Source organism: Atractosteus spatula, chromosome 4, assembly GCF_055471065.1.
Source record: "Atractosteus spatula isolate fAtrSpa1 chromosome 4, fAtrSpa1.hap1, whole genome shotgun sequence".
Taxonomy (NCBI): Eukaryota; Metazoa; Chordata; class Actinopteri; order Semionotiformes; family Lepisosteidae; genus Atractosteus; species Atractosteus spatula.
In genome coordinates, this window is record NC_142709.1 from 49,210,106 (window position 1) to 49,231,432 (window position 21,327).

Sequence of the window (21,327 nt, forward strand, 5' to 3'; positions counted from 1 at the left end):
TTTTAATTTTCTTACAAGTGTGTCTAGCCAAGGCTGTCATAATCAATTAAGATATTTATTACTTGTATCTAACTCCTGAGAAAATTGGCCCTATGGTGTCTGTGTTTGTGTCTGTGTGTCTGCCATGTGATAGACTGGCATCCCGTCCAGGGTGCCCTGTGTCCATTGCTTCCCTGGCTAGGCTCTGGCATCCCCATGGAGTCTACTATATTGGAAGAAGCATTTAGAAAATTGATGGATGGATTATTTATACATGTACTCTCTGTCCTCCCAAATAAAACTGAATGCATTTTAAAGATGATCACATCATCTTTTCCCGGACATGAAAATCAAGACTTGTTTCCCTTCAAAAAAGACATCACAATGATATGATGAGGAAATGTTAATGAGGAAAAAAGCTGTTTCTACAGTTTTTGCAAGACCCTTGTTCACTAATGGGCAGTGCTCACTCATTTTTCACACCAGCTTGTGTGTTTTAACATGAACCCAGAATAACATGAACCTATGAATACTGTATTATGCTGTGTTGTGTCATATCATATCATGTTATTTCCTTTCTGGGCATAACCATTTTCTTAAATAATTATTCTCTATTTGCAATTAATAATTAAAGAATCTGAAATTGGAGCTGTTCAGCATTTCTTAATTTTGCCATAATTATAAATTGTTGAAAGAACAATTGTTGCCGCACATAAATTAGCAGAAGAAGTAAAAACAGTTGTTATGGCAGCAGCAAGGGCAACACTTAGTACTAATTATATTTGTTAAGTTGTAATGGCTACAGTAGTCGTAGCTGCCTCGTTAACAGCATCTTTTAATAACAAAGGAGCAAAAACATATAAATAGCAGCTGGAGGAGTAGGTGTACAATCACTTATCTACTGCCTTTGAGTTCTTTTTCACTGTGCATGTGGTATAAAATGAAGCAGCCTAAAACCAGCAGCCTAATTTGCAATGATATAAATCATTCAGGATTATTCTGGGTACTGTAGATGGGTGAATTGGAGACTATTAGTGGTTTCCATTGTGTGACATGATTAATATGCTGTATTTATCAGCAATACCTCCCTTTTTCAAAGACAATTTCCTTCTATCTAATGAGTGTCCTATTTTAAGGACTGTTTAATTAACAGATAGGGGTTGATAAATTAATTAATAGATCATGATTGATGCTTTATTTTTTTGCAGTATGCCCCTAGAAAAGGTGCTGCTGCTGTTTCTTCAGAGGTCTCTGACTTACATTTGATGGACCAGTCTTTGCTGGCCGTGAAGATCAATCATATGTATTTCATATTGAAAACACAGCATAGCATTCTTTGTTTTTTTTTTTATTTACCTGAAGCTGATTATCTAGCAGCAGGAACAGTTTAAGGTTTATGAAGCTCAGTTCTAGGCCATTAAGAGGACCTGCATCCTCTAAAACATAAAAAAACATACATTTAACATAAGTTAGTGTTAAATAAAAGAAAAACATAAATTTAACATAGAAATTCTAAATAGTACCCATCTGATGTACCCATCCCGTTTTGTGGGTAGCGGTGTCCAGGATAACAGCAAGTTGGCCAAGGGTTCAAGAATTGCCATGTCTTCCATGGCAAATTCTGATTTCATAAGGGTCACAGGCAAAAGTCAGGCTATATGTATATTTATATATATATATAAATATATATATTTGCATTAAAAATCGCATAAAAAATCTTCCAAGTCAATGCTTATCTCCATGTACAGTATTTCAATGAAAATCATTTGGAACTCTAGTTAAAAGACTGATAACTTTTAATTAGAAAAACTGCTTAAATGTGATATGAGTTACTTGAGATGTTTCTCAAACCCAAGTCCTTGTAAAAATGGACCCAATGACCAGTCCATGTGAAACAGTATTTTGTCATTTGTGTCATTTAAAGATAAGTTTAAAATAGGTAAATGATATTTCATCGTTCTATATTTTTCAGCATAATGCTGTATTATACATCTGCTTCTTAAAAATATTTGCAATAGAACAAAGTTATAAGTTTCTTCTTTATATATTAATTTATTTCTAGCTCAGGATGAAATTCTGTCCGGCTCCAGAAAACGGCTGAAAGTCCAGATCAACACGCAGAATTTGTAAAGATGTACAAATTCAATACTAAGCTATCCTATCCGTGTACTGCAATATACACTGTAACAATGTTTCTTATATTAAATTTATTACCAAAAGCAATAATTGCAAGCTAATAGATCCAAGAGCATCTTGTTTCTCAGTACCTTGGAATAGTTTGGATGTTGGATATGAAAGGTACTGTATGTAGGAGTGTCTCGTACATTACCATTAGAATGTATTCTTAACTACCTTGAGTCCCATTAGACACAGAATTGTGAAATTCTGTAAGAGGTTGCAGATGGTTTTTTTTTTGCTTTTGAAGTGTGTGGAGGAGGAAAAAAATGCATTTATTCAAGTCTTGTTTTTTTTTCATCCTGTTCATCTTAAAAGCCTAAGAGTGGTAAAGAGAGAGCAAAATTAGAGCTTTCCAAAGCAGGCCCTGTGAGGATTGTGACTTGCATAATAGCTCTTATAGATGGTATAATTAAGATTTGTGAAAGGTGGTGGGCCATCATATTTTTTTAGCAGGTAAAGACAAATAATTCTGTTATTAAAAGGAACACGAAGATCCATTAGTAATGAAAATGATTTATCTTGCTCCTGTTTAGCAGCAAGCAGATTCCTGTTACAGTTTATTGCTCATCATAAAGAATTAGGCCATTGTGTTCTGTTCTTGTTTTTTATGTATGATTTAGAGCTTCTGGTAACAGTGTCTTCTATCACACTACAAGTTCTGCTAGTGTAAGATCCTCTTCTTCATAAAGTACTTAAGAGGCAACGTGAAATGGATTTCAGGCTGTACTGGAACTGGCAGTGTCGTGATAATTCCATTGTTTCTGCTAATTACTTCTGAGCTTCAGAAAGGGGGAAAATTAGTATTGATTGTGCAGAACCAAGCCAGTCCTGTTTTACCACCCTGTATAACACACCAATGTCCAAATTACAGCCTGGTGAGGAACAAGGATCACCTTGTAACAGCCTCAAATTAAAGTGTGGCAGAGACTTTGGGACTGAACTGGACACTGAGACATACCTACTGCACACTCCCAACTCACCCATGGCACTATGGTGTTGAGGGATGCCTTTAGCACTCTTCAGTCATGGCATTCTGTAACGAACGGTTTTAATTAAGAGTTCATGTTTGCCAGGAAGCTTTATTAGCACCTGAAAATAAAGCAGGCAGTGGTTTAAATGAAATTCAATTGCTGTAGGAACTATGAAAAGATAGATGTAGACCTGTGACATTGAGAACTTTTAGTTCTTAGTTAAAATAGTTAATTCTATTAATTCTTGTTTGTAACATATCGAATGTAACGTATCGAGCTTTTTGCTCTGTATGTATTCCACAGGCTGTCAGGCTGCTCAACACTCTACTGCACTTACTCCAAATTTGGAAACCTAGTTCTTTTTTGCCTAATGTCAGGCATACTGTCTAATGTATTCTTTGCACAATTCTTTGCACAATCCTCTAAATTAAATTGCAGTATGCACATTGCACTTTATGTACCCTGTACCCTGTCAAAAATGTCTATACCATTGTCTTGTCAGTGTCTGTCTGTATTCGCACCATAGACCTGGAGAACGATATCTCGCTCCTCTGTATACTTGTACATGGCTGGACTGACAAATAAACTTGGACTTGAACTTGAACTTGAAGTGCAATGAAATCCATCCAGCCATTTTCTAACTGCTTCTTCCAATTCAGGGTTGCGGGGGACCCGGAGCCTTTTCCAGCAAGCAATGGCCACAAGGCAGGATGGGATGGGACGCCAGCCCGTCACAGGACAGACACACAAACACACACAGTCACACATTGTCAAGCTTGGGCTGGGACTGACAAGTGTTCTGGGGGCCAGTGTGCCAGGGGCAACCCCAGCACTCACAAAGCTCGCAACCAACTACTGAGTCTGTGCAGACTCTGTCGGGACCCCTGTCAATCAGACCCACGTTCTTTTCAATCCGTCATTGAGCCATGCTGTGTCTGTGAATGCAAAGGCTTTGGGGTTTTTTCTCCCAGTGCCGTCTCAACCACTTCATTGGGAGCATTGACATAGAGATATCATTTTTTTTTCCTTTTTTGCCTACAGGTCTCACTACCGCTGGCAGAATTCCCTTTTTTTGCCCAGTGGCAAACTTTATTAGACATCAGCTCTTCAGCTGTTCCTGACTTTTCCCGGCTGATAGCTTCCATCTATTTTTTTTTCCTTGTATAGGACTTTATATCTGCAGTCTTCTCACTACAGCTCAAGTTGCTTTTTCTACCACAGCCCTTTAATGCATCAAAACCAGTCTGCCTGCATTTTCTCTCTCTCATTTCGTTTCTAGAAATGCCCTAAGTTCTGTGCTGGGGCTTCATCCCATCAGTGTGCTGCAGCTTTTTTTTTTTCGTTAAAAAACTGCAGGATAATACACATGGGACCAATTTTCCCAAAGCCAATTAACCTACTGTACAAGTATGTCTTAGGACTGTGGGAGGAAACCAGAGCAACTGGAGGAAACTCATGTGAACACAGGAAGAACATACTGTACAAAGTCCACACAGATAGGAATTGAAGCCAGGGCCTCAGTACTGAGAATCTGCAGTGCTAACCATTGTGCCACCATGCTGCCCTGAGTCAGCCATGACATTTTTTATCTATGCTAATTTAATGTATTAATGTATTTAATATGTACTAGATTTGAGACTTGGACAAGTGGTTCCAAACACTGCCATACAAGTACTCTGGGGAGGTCACTCATAAAACCTACCATCTGTTTTGTCATGGCTATAAAGGCCGTTACCATCTTGTTGTGCCTTTTTGCTGGCATTATAGTTACATTATCATGAGGGGAGGCAAAACCACCATAGAGACCCTCTCCCCTCATTTGCAAAAACTGAAAGTGATTCTGAAAGTGAAGTTCAAGCACAGTAAATGCCTCATCGTCTGCCACTTTGAAGGAGGTTTTATTCCATTTTTCATGTGAATGTTCAGCCAGACGTGCCATTTTTATGTATACAGTATGTGCATTTTTGGCTTTAGCAAAGTATTGTAGCAAAATCTGGGAGATATTCTGAAACTCACCCTGAATCAGATGTAGGATTGTTGTCAGGAGAAAGGGGATTTATCAAATCTTTCAATTCAATTTTAAACAGCAAAATAATCATTTCTCTCTTTCTGGCCATGATGCAAGAAAAAAAGCTTCAGCCCAGCAGACAAAATAGCTTTAAAGCTTTGTCTGGAACAGAGCTTTGTGGAATTGTTCAGTTCCTGTGTGCCATATACTGAATGTGAGCATAGTTGTAATTTCCTCAACACTATGTCTTTAGAGTGAATGAGGAAAATTATGGAGTCATGATATTAAGGCCCGTTTCTCTTGCTTGTTTCAAATCCTGTGGTGACAGCGACTCCTGACCATTGCAGGATTGGTTGTGACAAACGCATTTTCACTCTTTTATGGACAGTTCTGAAAATGTATCTTTTCCCTTCCAATGCTCTCTGTCAGGATATTAATCTGCTGAGTGGTGAATTTCACTTTCCTTTGCCTTTATCTATCCATCCATTTTCTAACCACTTTATCCAATACTGGGCTGTAGGGCAGCCAGAGTTTATCCTGGCAAACAATGGGCACAAGGTAGGATGCCAGCCCATCACAGAGCAGATACACAGATATACAGTAAACACCGACACCCACACACTCACACCAGGGCCAGTTTTCCTAGAAGCTACAGTAATTAACCTATCAGTATGTTTCCTGGACTGTGGAAGGAAACCTATGAGAACACAGGGAGAACATACAGTACAGTACATTCGCCACCCAGACTGCACCCCAGGTCTGGAATTCAACCCAGGCCCCCAGAGCTAATGCAAATTAATGCGCCACCATTCTGCCCTCCTTGGCCTTTATATCTCATTAATTTGAATTCCTCAAGCTCCATTGTCAAACTGTGAAGCTCATTTGCATACTGATTTCTTATTAGCTGCTTTGACACTTGACAGTAATTGTCTGTCAGTTTTAGCATGCCAGTATTACATGCCTGGCACATTATTTGTCCAGATAATGACAGTTTGAAAAAAGTGTCATTTAATCCTTTGTTAATTATTAATAGATCATGAATGCATGCTATATTAACTGGTAATACACTGGTTATAAATGCAGTTAGAAAGGTCTACCTACAGTACATAGCCTTCCTATCATCTAACCATTGTCATATATAAACACTGTAAATGTGCACTGAGGATGATAGAACACTTCACACCCCCAGCTTTGTTCTCTGATCACTGTAACATCCTGGCCGCTCTGTACCAGAGCAAAACCTTTTCACGACTTCCATTTTTGTGTACACTCACTTTTGCCACTCTCCTACATACTTGTAATTAGTCTATTAACAGATACTATAGTACATATTCGTTGTCTGTTAAGCACTTCTAGAGGAACAATTAGTGTTTATTCTTAAACCTTATTATAAAGCATTACTGATGAAACTTAGGTAAAGTGTGATCAATATTTTAAAGTTGATATGCGTCCGAGAGACCTAATTATTCTAATTCTTAATTTCCCCATAATTAATTATTGACAATTAACAATATACTAATAATTAATTATTAAATATTTTAATTGTTAATTATTCTCACCACAAGGTGGTATAATTTTGTGCTAAGGCACAGGTTAGAGTTTTGCACAACAATTATTTAGGGATCATCTCCATTTCATTTCTCAGGCTTCCCATCACACTAATCTTCGCATTAGATAGATATAAAGAAAAATTCTTATAGCACTTAAAACAGAATACAGACATAATAAGACCCAACGTTAATCTTCGGTTGCTTTACAAAGGGTCAAGGACAGTTATTACAGGATCTGTGAACAGGGAAATAAGAATCTTAGTGGTGCGAGAAATTTTTGGAAACAGTTGACTGGGCTTGTGAAACGGAAAAGCAAAATGTGGGCTCACGTGAGAATGCCAAACAGGATATTTTAGGAAAATTGTCAGGATGTGTTGCCATGTGTTGCCAGACAAGGACAATGTAATTCAGTGGAGGCAGAATCCTGAAGGAAAGCAAATACTACTGAAGTCCTGGGCATGACAATTCCAATCACATAATATCCCAATGTGTTACTTAACATGATTAACAGTTTACACACATAACCTCCTGTTTTTTTTCTTCCAACACGTGAATAACAAACAGAGCCTTTCGGAAGATTCCCAGGTCTGTAAAGACTTTACTTTAAAGGTTAATGGGCTTTCAGCTCATTAACTCCTCTGGATCTCTCCTCCATGAAGACCTGCAGACCAAGGCCAGAACAATATACCTTGCTGTACTCACAGAGGACGGCTGTTAATCATACAGATTCTAGGCATCAGCTGGGAGGTTTCTGTTGTCCATGCAGCTAAAGGAGGGGAGGGAGTAACTTGAGCTTGGGGGCATTATAATTAACCTGTGCTAACTAGGTTAGCCTTATGCCTTATAGTTGTGTCCAGGTTTCACAATACTGCAGAGGTTGAAGCGACTCCTCTCTTAACAGAGGCCAAAAGGGAATGATGTCTGTGTCAGTCCTTGTGTGCCTTGTACTGCAAGATAGTGTATCTGTCTATAATGTACAGAACAGCTTCAAACACTCCAGGGGAGAGAATATATATATGTTAAAATGGCATACCAGCGTCCTTAGCTTGACTCTCCAGCAGGGTGATGAAAGATATACCGAGTTCCAAAGTTAAATACACATTATTCTGTCAATACAGTGCTCATAGAGCAACGGTGAATTTAATTCAGATCATATGAGAAAGGGTTCATCACACACTTTTTAATGAACAGAAATCCAGGACAGCCCTGAAATTCTTCCTGTGCCTGAAACAGTATAGTTAGTTATCTGCTGAAGATAGCAATCCTGAATCAGGGAAATGGCTTAATATTCTCCAGAAAACAGGTTATTTAAATATTTGATGTTGCAAAGTACATTATTGTTCATGATGTTTCTATTGGCGGTTTCACAGAAACCCGTTATACAGTATATAGTGTACTTAGCATTGCAAATAAAAAAGGACATTAGTTTAACAACCTACTGTATGCTCTTTGCGGTTTCCATGAGTTCATTTCTGCAGTAAAACAGAAATACCTGCCTATGACAAATCTGTGACACTATGTAGCTACTGGAACCAACATCCTTAACTTCTTCTGGATAATAAAAAATAACCTTTGTGCTGCTGAATATAGGAATGGGACTGCTTTAAGAATAAATGAGTGCTGAAAATCAAATAATCCAAAGGAAATTTAAAGCCAAACCTAAAATATTAAACAAAGTTGTTAGAAGACCTGATCAAGAGGGAATTCAAGCAGGATTTCTTTATTTAATGAAACCTAGATACATTTAAGTCTTTGTAATCCTTTATTGGCAGGGCAGTGTAATTTAGAATGATAGGAGTGATGCTTAAGCTTTGAGTATCTACCAGCATATCTGCTCACAATGTGTAATTAGAGTCTGGTAATAAGAAAGGTAATCCCCTTTAAACTGCGAGAAAGACCTCAGAGGCACTAATTAGGGACAAGGTCATTGCTGAACCTTGTTTAAGACGTGTAATGATGACACCAGCACCTGACAAACTTTGAGCCCAAAACCCTGAACCTGCTCTGGCTTGAAAAGAGATGAGAGAGAAAAAGGATTAGTTCTGTCACCTAATTTTAAAGTAAAATTAATTAATTTAAAAAGAAGTTGAACATTTTTTTTTGCTGTGCTTAAACTCTCAATGAAATCAGAGGCTGATAACTCCCTTTGAGAAACACTAAAAAAATGGTGGGAATCATACCATCTATAATTATTTGTTATGAATGCCATCTGTAGGGACCTGCCTTCGGTTGTATATTACATGCATGAGAAAGGAATACAGTGTGATCTCTCTGTGGTCTGACAATTCGAGTGTTTGCTGTGATTCCTGCTCAGTATCAGCCAAGCTTAGCAGTGCAAGAAGAGCTAATGTGCTGTATGTTCCTTAGGGGTATGGCTTCAGTCCAGCCTCTACAGGCCATTTACTGAACCTTACGTGCTCCATCTGATAGCTATGACTATTATTCTCTGCAGTTCGAATGCTGTTATTTTGGCCCTGCTCAAAAGCACAAAGCTGATATCACGGTGCTTAACACGGATACAAACAAATGCATGATGTTTTCCAGTCAGTGAATTGGAATCCCCTGAAATTTTATCAATGTAAAAAATCTATTTATGGTGTGGACAGTCTCTATTTTATGTAATGTGCTAACATGTTGGCAAAAAGGCAGATAAAAGTGATTTGTATTAACAAATTATTTAGGCATCATTAGCATCAACATATAGTGAACTGATTTTTTTAGCAGCTAATGAAATCCTTAAGGAGGAGAAGGCTAATTAAAACTCTTGCATAGGTCATGTGCATTTAATGAGTTTCCTTTATTCACTAAGCATGTTAATTTATCAAAGGGCATTTGCAAAATGTACCCAGCATGTTTTGTAATTGGGATCCAAGGCTAATTTTGAACTTGCTTTCAAATTTCCAGTTTCTTCTGCCAGAGTGAGTACTTCTGGGACCATTGCAATTATACTTTGCTCTGGAAAGAAATATGAATCTAAGACTCAAGCCACTATATCTGTTTTGATGCTGAAAATAAACCATCTTTCAGACATCAGTCGTGTTTAAAGAATGCAAAACACAAGAAACATTGTGTATCTTTCGGTGTGGACACAGGGAAGACACAGATACAAATGCAGACACACTCGCACCAGGGACAGTTTTGGACAGTTTTCCAAAAAGCCAATTAACCAATTAAACTTACTAGTATGTCTTTGGAATGTGGGAGGAAACTGGATTACTTGGAGGAAACCGACATGAACATGGGGAGACCAAACTCCACACAGATAGAACCCCAGGTCCAGAATTGACACCGGGGCCCCAGCACTGTAAGGCAATACTAACCATTGCACCATTTTTTTTCATAATTTGTATGTAATAGAAGGAAGATGCATTGGTCTGTACTTACTTGGTTTGATTTGGTTATTGTTTGTCAATGAGCATTACCCCTCTCTCGAGTGACTGCTGGAGGAGTTTCTTTAAGAATCAGTGAATAATCTTTCCTTAAGGCCTTGGTCCTTTTATAAAATAAAACTGCAGTCAAATTAATTTTATTATTATATCTTTAAATTTTCAATCTGAGTTGCATATGATACATTGATAAAGAAATAGAGCTCACCTTCAGGGATTTCAAACATATAATGGGAGCCTGAGTGGCTGCAATAAATAGCACTTTACCTCTTTTGCCACAATGCATTCTCCTTTATGAGTAATTTGGTGAAGTGCCTGCATAAATGTGCACTCATCTTTTTTCATTTTTGAAAAAAATCCAGAAATGTCTAAAATGATGCTGCACAAAAACAATTTGACTTAAAAACTTATTTAAATAATACTGAAACTTTTTTTTTGCTGTCTGTCAGGGCTTTTTACTTTCACAAAAGAAAATGTAAGAAAAAAATCTGATATGATTCTTAGCAAGGTTTTGGTTAACAAGAAAAGATGTCTCATTTCTTTTCTTATCCCCTATCAGAGGAGTCTCCCACCCTAGTCCTGGACAGTCCCAATCCAGCAAGAATTATAGGTGGACTTTAAATCATCTGTTTTTGAAGGCCTTGAACCAATTTACTTTGATCAATTAAAACAAGTGGTGTGTTCAATTTTTAATGATTGAGCTACAGTCGTTAACATATGAAAAGGGACATTTTCTTGAAGATAAAGAGAAAGGAAGCACACAGGCAATGTACTGTGGTTTGAAAGTAGCTGGGACTTTTAGAGCCACTTCATATTTCAGGTGATGCTTTTTCTAGGGTTTATTATTTAGTTTTTTGTTCATTCCCACTGACTGAGGTAAAGTGAAGCTGCCCTGATGCCCTTTAAACATAGAACTCATTGCAAAATGGCAGCAACAAAGCTGTAGGTCACTCTAGCCCACAGGGAAATTCCTGCCTATTATTTTCAATTGTCTTCATGGTATGCCCACAGCTTCCAAAGATAAAGCCCATCTTAGCTGTTGGGGAAAGAGCTGGCTGTTCTCACTGTGTGTTCTATGTGTTATCAGCAGAGTAACAGCAGGGACAATGTCTTAAGTCTGAAATTTAAAGAATATTGCCCCTGCTCAAGTCTATAAAAGAAACCGGACCTTGAGTTGACTTAGTAAAAATTCTCCAGACAAACATGTTTGCTGAATAGCATCAGAAATTTTTAAAGTTTATTCTTTAAATCAATAGCAGTTCAGAACACAACAAACATTATATATGTTGACAGTATTCCAACAACAATATATTGTTTCATATAAAATTTATTTATACTGATTTAGCTGCAGTTTTAATAAAAGATAAACAAATTACCTTATTTTCCCATGTGTTCTACATTGAGTCATGTGCCATACTGTATGTCTGTTCTGCCAAGTTGAATTGTAAGATGCATACTGTATAAGAACTGTAAGAAACAGTACATACAGTATACTATCCTTTTAGATCATTGAAATGGATTTGCCTCTCTATCCAAGTCATGTTACAACTAATTAACTTTTTTCATCTGTTGCTGCAGCAGAACACAGTACATGCTACAATCCAACGCAAAGGACCCGTGACTTAAAATGATCTTCAAATCAACATACAAAGCCCTGAGGAAATGAAATGGTCTTAAAGCACAGAGTCACTTTGGGCCTGAGAAAACAAGACAGGCCTGTGCACAAAAAGAAATGTAAGGAAAAAAAACCTGGCCCTGGACAGTCCCAGTCCAGCAGGCTTTGTAGCTGGGCTTTAAATTAGCAGTTTCTAGAAACACAGAACAATTAAACTCTGATCAATTAAACAGGTGATGTGTTCAATTAAGTAATTTAGAGATCATTGGGAACAAAAATCAGATTATCACTCAGGTCTCAACAACCGATGCTCCCTTCATTGAAACATTACTTGCTTAACTAATTATTTAAACAAGTGGTCGTAAACATTACATAACAGATGATTTCGGGTGACCTGTAAGACTAACTGGACTGAGCTCTCCAGAACCAGGGTAGTAGATATCTACTCTAACCGGCTGCATGGTTATCAGTAGCAAAAGGAAGAGTGAATAGTTAGGAGAAAAAAAGAGAAAATTTTCCTTTGCGTAGTTCTGAAATGATTCTTCTTCCATCAGCAAACTATAATGTTGATAACATTCCGAAATTTTCATGCTTCCTAACATCTTGATCTTGTAAAAGCTTTTAAATTAGACCTTCAGTAACACCAATTATTTGGCTAATGTTCTATTAATTACTCACAAAGAGGCAGTTATTGCTTTGTGGCTGGTTCAATATGTTTGCCCTATGCTCAGATTTATCTAACAGAATCTCAATCAGCACTGCTAATAAGTTTTAAACAAATTGAATATTTCCAGTTGATTGTTTGCACATGGTTCATATGTGAAATAACATTGAGGTAATGGCTGGTATCAAAATATGTATTGCAAGGAAATAAATGTCATTGTCTTTTTCACCTTCACAATGTTAAAAAGTTCCATCTTCATAAAAATTGTAACAGAAAGGAGTCCTCTCGATAAGAAGGGAATCTGAAAATAAATTATTTATTCATTATTTAATTTTGATATCAATTGTACTGTATGTATAGTAATTCTAGTTGAATGAATTTTATTATTAGATTTAGTAATAACTACATCTAGTAGAATCACTGCAAAGAGTAGAATCACTTGTAGTTTTAACCATTACACTGATAGTGGTTACAATATTATAAAAAATACACTGCTCAATATTGGGTTGTGATATAACAAAATCTTGTATAATGTTTATCATGCATCTTCCCTTGCCAGTACCTGAGCAGAAGTGGCTTGAGTATCTTAATAAAAACAATTTATCATTGATAGTTATTTTCCATGTGACGTGGAAGTTAAGTCAATTGAGTTCTGCTTTGAAGCCAGTAATGGTGTCTTAATGCCTTTTAAGACTTGATCTTTTATCCTTAGTGAAGACTAGAGGTGTTTTCCAAAACAAAGGCCAGGAATCCTGAGATTTAATTTTATAAAAAATGTGTAAATATTGAATAAGCCCTTAAATTTCATCTCTGCTTTTCCTCAACCAAACTGTAAAGCATTTTAAAATCTGTGGTTGATAGCTTACACCTTAAATTACCTGATACCTTAAAATTAAAAGTTGAGTCATGTTAGAGTTTTCGCAATTTATAATGAACAGAATTGTTCAACCAGCAGCTTTCCTGACAGCACATGTTCTTAAAGTGGATGATGGGAGTCATGTTCTTGTTAGAATGTCACCTGCTCGTTTGCCTTGGCAACGAACTTCCTTTGTCAACAACACCTTGCCAAAGGTGTGCTGTGCCACTCGTCCCACTGCTGTTAATCCATGTTGATCAGCAGGAAGAGAAAAGAGTCAGAGGAGAGAAATGCAGGGAGATTGCTGACCTATGAATGATGCGTGTTTTCCCTCCCACAGGCCCCTCTCTGGTTGGAGCAGTCAGGAAAGACTGGGCTTCTCAGAACAGCATCGCCCTCTCCTGGCAAGAACCAGAAAACCCCAACACAGCCATTCTGGACTACGAGATCAAGTACTATGAAAAGGTACTGTACAATCACTGTGGATCCAGAGTGAAAGAAATCATCTTTCATGCATTTCACCATATGGTTGTTGTAGTTTTGAGTCTATGATTGAACTTATAAGATAACCTATTGATTTTTGTTTTGTTACTGAGTTTTTTTATTAGTTTAAAAATGAAACACTTCTAGAACAAGTCTCTTGAGTATATTTGTTCACTTATTGCTAAATCACTTCAATTAGTATCAAACAATACAGGCTGCAGCGTAACATTATGTAATGAGAGGGAAGTTATGATTTCAGTGGTAAAATTGAAATACTGTACCTAACTTTGTCATTCAGTGTAAAGCTGTTAAAAGAAAACAATGTGAATCTGTTACTTCGTGCTCCAGAGGAGGACCTCTGGGCATTGTCCAAGGACAGGAAAGAACCCAATCACAAAGTGCAGGTCAGCCTTTCTGGTTGAGAATGCTTACCATATTGACAGGGTTGCTAGACGGTTTATCAAGCTGCCGGGAACACAAGAGAGAGTACCAGACCAAGCTCCATGTCATACCGAGACAGGCAGGCAGGCAGAGCAGACAGGAAGACACGGAAACCAGGCCTGAGCAGCTCAGCATTGAGGCAGAATGACGGAGCCCCCAGCTCTGTTGGATCCAGGTGTTTATGGAGGTCCACGCCTGGATGGGGTGTGGCCATAAACCAATTCTAGATGCTCTGTTTCCAGAGCAATAGGTGCAGAGGAGCCAGAAGGTGGATGCGTAACATGCTGATGAAACACTGCCAGCTCTGCCTGTCACACAGATGTCAGGCAGTATGTAACAATACCCCCATCACCACCCCAAGCAGCACCAGGACCACAAGAGGCGGTTCCTGGGGAGAAAGACAGAGACAAAGTCAAGAATAGTGGTAGGCAGGTCAACAGATGAACTTACCTATGTCTGCTGGGTTCATAAATGGTAGTGCAGCTGCCAGGCAGGAGGTAAAACAGAATCTTTACAAGTGATTAAGAGAAGTCTTGCAGTTGTAGCTGCAAAGTTAATACCCTCTGTTGTTAGATAAACAATATATTGTGATTATGAGATACTCATATTTTAAAAGTTAATGCAGATGGTAGACCTTCATATAAAATAATGATTTACAAATACAATCAGGGGAAGATAGTTTAATACTATGAGCTTTTATCCCTCTTAATGATTTCCAAGAGCCTAGTACAGAGGAATGGTGGGTGTCAATGGATTCTGTCAGAGGATAACCGGAAACGTGATCTTACTTTCTCCCTTCACGTGTCATCCCACAGGAACATGAACAGCTCAGTTACTCCTCGACCCGGTCCAAGGCCCCCAGTGTCATCATAACTGGGCTGAAGCCCTCCACCAAATATGTCTTCCACATTCGGGCCAGGACTGCCGCAGGCTACAGCAGCTACAGCCCCAAGTTCGAGTACGAAACAGGAGACGAGAGTAAGAATTCGGCCATTACAGTTTTCAGAACACAGTCATAAAAAAGATTTCCATTTCTGGCACTGTAAGTTAGGGAGAGCTGCTTGAAACCTCCTAATTAAAACATTAAAAAGCCTACAAACTATAAAGGAGGTTAAAGATTTTTTACTAAGTATTCTAATATTGAGTGGGCTGTTTTGTTGAATCAAAGCACTGGCATTAATTATTTTTCTTCATCTGCAAAGTGCAAGTTTGTAAAAGCTGGTTGCTATGCAGAATTCATGAAAGCTAATGAAGACGTTGGTAATTTAATTTACATTTTCATGCCTGTGTTTTCACTTTCAAGTTAAACTCCATCACTGAAAAGAAGAAGGGTTACTAAACAGTGTCTGTGAAACAGCATGATTTGAAAAAATCAATAAGACAATTAAACACATTAAACACATTACACCAAGTTCAACACCATAATCAGGGACAAATGAGCTTTTTCATACAAGAATAAAGAATAAATACAAGAATAAAGCTATTATTAAAAACTAGATAGCCTGTTTCAGGTACATCAGTCTTCAGTATGCTAAACCATGTCTACCATTAACTTCGATGAAATGCTGTGTTAATTGACTTTAGAAAAGTTATCTCAGGCCAATACATAGAGCTCAACCAAAAAAGCAATCACGGGACTCAATGAATTTGCTTCACTATAGTCTGCACTGAAGTAGTGAGACAGCTGAAGTTTTTACTGTACAGAGATTGCTCAACAGTCAGATCACGTATCCCTTATTAGTTTGACACTGATATAAAATCAGCATTAGAAACTTGGGATGGCACTTGTAATTGTGTGGTGTGGTATAATTTAAATTTATCTCTCTCTTCACTTCATGGTGTGTCCAACTGTCTTTTCTTAAAAGTGACAAATTATACAGTAAATGATGTTTGCCGTTTCTTCCTATATGGTATCCCACTCTCCAAAGCTAAAAGCCCTATATAGTACTTGTCACGTAGCTATAGCTGACCTTAATGACAGTGGTTTTAGTATTAGTTATAGGAACAGCAGTAAAATATTATTGCAATCAAAAACATTGTCAATTTATTTTATTACTATGCTAATCTACAGTAGATTGGAGGAAAGCAAATGCCGTATCCAACAATGCATTCAATTTCGTTTTCACTTCTGTGTTCTCCGTCTCCCCCAGCTTCTGATATGGCCGCAGATCAAGGCCAAGTGCTGGTCATCACCACAGCCGCGGTGGGCGGATTCACCCTCCTCGTCATCCTCACCCTCTTCTTCCTCATTACGGGACGGTAAGGAGAGAGCTCTTGCTCGTGAAAAGCGCAGCGCAGGGCATGTAACGGGGTTGTGCGCCGCTTGCATAACTCTGCCTAACGCCGCGCTTACTCAGAACAGGTGCTGAAAGGGAAGAAAAAAACACAAACATAATGCTTAAAAAAGAAATACTAATCACTACTTACAAAGCAAATTTGGTTTTTGAAAATAACAAACATCGCATGTTTTGCAAAAAAGTGCACTTACTTTTATTTCTTTGTGTGTAGCAGCATCATTGTAATCATTATTGATTAAGCCTGATGTCACTATTGTCATTTTTGGGTAATTTGAACTATTATCATTGTTCAAGGGGGTCTGATTGTTACTTCCAGCAATACAGTACATCTTTAGTAGGTTGTGCCTGTTTGTGGAATTTGTTTTTTAAATATGTGAAGCACCATTTCTATTGTAGAGTCCACTCTACAACACATTGTAGGTCACAATGCCTACTTACTATGGCTTACTGTACGAAATCCTTTGTGCAGGTATCTCATCTTGCACATCACAATCACAGCACAAACATTTGCAGACTGAGCAAACAACCTAATCCAAAAAATCATTGTCATCATTATTATAGAAGATCCAGAAAAAGTGCAGTGCAGAGGGAGAGATTCAACGTCACACAGAGCAGGTGCAGACCAATGCGTTTACTGGGTACAGGTAAATGGTAGTGCAACAAATCAGGGGTCACAGTGAGTTCTGAGTGTGAGGTAGCCTTGGTCATTTGGAAATGATAGTGATCACAGTGTGTGCAATAAGATCGTCTGCTTCCTTGGTTTACATTATTCTAATTTATATGGCATACCAATATAACACTTCAGGAAGCCCTGGAACTCATGTTAGATTTTACAGGCAAGCATATAAAATTCATGCTAACCTCTCCCCTTGGACACATCACTGCACAGTAAATTCTCCAAGGCTCTTACCTTCAATAACTATTTTACACTTCTGGCTAAGGAAGTGAATTACTACATTCAAAATAACCTTCTCCCAATAGATTCCAAGTCAGAGTACATATCTCATAATACCCAGTCTATCATAAAACCTTACAATCCTATCCCACCTCTTCAAAACCAATTGTGGACATAAGTCTTGCTTCAGTTCTGCATACTCCAGTATAGAACACTCTCTCCCTCCCTTTCTTAAATCCTCCTAGTTTCAGCATTGCTTTCAGCATAATTATGAACATTCAACACCTCTTCCTAACCCATTCGGCAGCCATTTCACATAAGCAGCTTTTCAAGAATTAGAAATTAATTTTATTTTCTCTCTTTGTATCTGCACTCGTCTGTCTTCTCTCAGTCTACTGTTTCCTTCGAAATTCTTTATTACTATAATAATAAAATAAATTACCAAAAAAATAAATCACAAAGACAGCATTGGGTTCTAGTTTTTAACATTGAGAAAGTATGTATTGATAATAATTTATTGAAGATAGCCGTCATTTGCAAATCACAAATCATAAATTGTACTTTTCTTCTTCTTTGCCTGTGTAGGTAATGTGGGGTTTTAACTTACTGTTATAATCAGAAATTATTACAGGAAACTGCGGGAGTACTTGATGACTTTTTTGGAAATAGTCAGATATAATAATTTACAGTCTCACATATGGATTCTAAATATAGAATATGAAATTTAGTGATATAATGGCAAAAACATTCTAACAAACGTAATGCAATATATCTGTTAAACGGTCTGCGGTGATACAAATCATTGTTCTTAGTCTGTTGATTGTTCACTCAGGGATTACAAAGATCAGAGTTAATAACTTCAGAGTTAAAATGCACATTGACTATAACATGTAACAGTCTAGCTCCTAGGTTCAAAAGTCTCATACTGTATATAGTAAGTCACATTCTCAGATACAAGTAAATATGCATTTACTATTGTGAACTAAACATCAAACATGTTTGGAATAATAAATCAACTCTTGAGAATTATAATAAATAAGTTTAAACTCAAAGATCTGTTGGCCACACATCCTTGATGAGCTCCAACTTCCCACTGGTAAGATGGAACTTGGGGTTTGTCCTTGACCAGACTTGCAGCTATTCTGTGCTGAGAGAGTCCCAGTGCAGAGAGAGGAGAGAGAAGAACAGTTTTGCCTGGCTTTGCTTATCAGCTTGCATTAGTCTCAGGCAGCTCTGCCAAAGTTAACATTTTGCTGACTTCTGTGTGCCCCGGCTTTGTTTAGAATGTGCTTGGATATTTTGGACTGTCTTATTTCATCGATCAGACAAAAATAACAGTGGGCTCACAAACAGTTTCAGTTTCAGAAAGAATATCTTAGACAGAATGTTGTGCTTTACTGACTCATTTTCTCATCCTGGCAGTTTTGAGAAAAGGAGTCCTGACTTGTGGTTCAACTTGTGGTTGAAAAAGTCAGATTGCCAGTTCAGTTGAAGAGATGAGGAGCCAGTAGGTTAACCAGGGAAAATGAGTGGAGTTCTTGCTTTTAAGGTACAACATCACCAATTGGCTGAGGTATAGTCATCAGGTATAGTTCTGGTAATCACCCTACAGATCTCTCATTAGTAAGCTTTCCTCTGGGTGATTGACCATGCCCTGTGAGTTTAAGATCATGTCCAGATGTGCCTATAGTTCTCTGCTAGACAACCAGGTGCCAGCAGTAGACATCCATCATGGGGAGTACTAGGTCGTGACTATCCTGAGAAAGATTATTATCTAGAAGACAGACTCATCATCCTTGCTATCTCACATGCAAAGACCACTAGATCATTCTGTGGCTGAGATCACAGAGAGGGGCCTGTTTAGCTACAGTACATGTTTGTGTTTTTACACAGAGAAGCACTAGGCTGCTTGGTCAAGGCACACAAATATGAGAAATGTTTAATAACACTTAATTCTAATTGAAATATACTCTATACCTGGAAAGAAATTTTAGTTGTGCTTTGTGAATATAGTATATCCATGAAGGTAGCTGCATTGGTCTTCATAGGCTGCAAAGGAACAAGTCAAGGTTTATTCCCTGCTGAAAAGAGAAGAAAAGAAACACATCATTTTGGCTGAGGAGCCTTCTTCAGGTGTCATATACATTCAATTCAACATTTGCATTCAGCATACCTGAAGAAGACTCTTCTTCAGGTGTGCTGTTTCTTTTCTTCTCTTTTCAGCATGGAATAAACCTTTACTTGTTCCTTTACAGTATATCCATGTCTTCATCTCAACTCAACCTCTCTTGTACTTAATCAGAGAAAGCTTTTCTCACAAAAAGTCACCCATGCAGGCACATACAATTGCAGGAAAAAAAAATAAATTCTGAATCTGTCTGTCATCCTAAGGACTCTGTGTTTGAACACCATGATTATATTCAACTTTAAATCTGTAATTCAGTTTCTGACATGTGTCTCTAGACAATTGAAGTCCCCATTACTAGACTGATGGCAGCAAACCAATTGTTCATGTTTCCATTTGAGTGAATAGGTTTTCCGGCTAATTAAACGGACTGTACAAGGAATTATTGCAGTTGGATACCCTAATTCCATTTGCCATTTTTATGTGCAATATTGCTTATAGTCACAAAGCACTTACTATATATGTGCTATGGATCTTGTTTAAGATGGGGTCTCTGGAGTTACAAGGGCAGTTTTGTTTTCAGATTTTGCTGACGGATTGTACAGATGTAAACAGGGATGACTTGGATGATCCAAGGATAGATGAGATTTGATTCCGAGACAAACACACATGTAAAAGTCCTCCCTATGAATGCTCAAAGCTGGGGAGTGGGATTTTATAAGAGATTAATCATTCATGTTTTAAGTGCTAGAAAGGAGTGCAGTTATGATACAGATAGCAGATTATTGTATTATTTTATTCAACACCTTTTTTTAAACTGAAAACAATGCTGCAGAATTAAAAACAGAACTGACACTCCTGTCTATTACTGTCAGATGATAAGATAAGTAGAAAGTAGAGGAGCTGGACATTTTGAAGCAGAATATACATGCATAGAATAACCTCACTGTATGTATAAATTAAAATTATAATGGAAATTATGTGATTTAATTTAAACCACAAAGAGAAGAAACAAATACATACATTTGTTTGTCAGAAGCTATCTGACTTTTCTGAGGGAAGACAGAAAGTAATTACATTTTAACAAGTAATAGGTTTATTCCATGCTGAAAAAAAGAAGAAAGAAAAGAGAAGAAAAAAGAAGAAAGAAAACACAACATTTTGGCCGTGGAGCCTTCTTCAGGCTCCACGGCCGAAACGTTGTGTTTTCTTTCTTCTTTTTTTCAGCATGGAATAAACCTATTACTTGTTCCTTTGCAGCCTACGCATGCTGACGCAGCTACCCACCGTAATTACATTTTTACAGCCCCTATTTCAGGGCTTGGGTCAGTTGTCTTGTCTTAGACTGCAAAGCCAGACCCTTGACTGAAATACAGTATGTGCTGCTAAAACTTGCTATAGATTCCAAGTGTATGTACTGTACAGAAATTAAGGTTAATTCCATTCTTAAAAGTATAAAGAAAGAAGAAAACTTTCAGCTGTGGAGCTTGTTTCAGATGTTCTGTAAATGTGTAGGTGGTAATGATTCAAGCTCAATAATCACAAACAGCCTGGCTCAGTTCACATGACCCTTTTATTGTGAAGTGCAGGCACTACTTTCCCTGTTACATTGGTCCAACTGTTTTAAATATTCAAGGATTACATCAGTGATCGCTCACACAAACACCAATTTCTAAAACAAGGCAAAGCTAGTATTACACTGGCATTTTAACCTATGTGATTTTGCTATTACTTTGCCTTACAATTCTGTTATACCTTGACAATTATACATTAAAAGCACATTCCTGTGAATGTTTTAGTGTGTTGCTCTTTTAAAGCAAGTATACTTTTCCTCTGAAATGACAGGCACATTTTAAAATTTAGTTATCAAGTCATTAAA

General features: G+C 37.7%; 1 protein-coding gene across 1 annotated transcript in view; it reads left to right on the plus strand.

The window, feature by feature from the left end:
• Positions 1–21,327, plus strand: part of epha6 (eph receptor A6) — a 99,121-nt gene that overhangs the window by 43,351 nt on the left and 34,443 nt on the right. Inside the window, exons 4-6 of the mRNA XM_088914187.1 lie at positions 13,548–13,672; positions 14,947–15,109; positions 16,282–16,390. Coding sequence (XP_088770313.1) covers positions 13,548–13,672; positions 14,947–15,109; positions 16,282–16,390 — 397 coding nt within the window. The remainder of the gene's footprint in view (positions 1–13,547; positions 13,673–14,946; positions 15,110–16,281; positions 16,391–21,327) is intronic.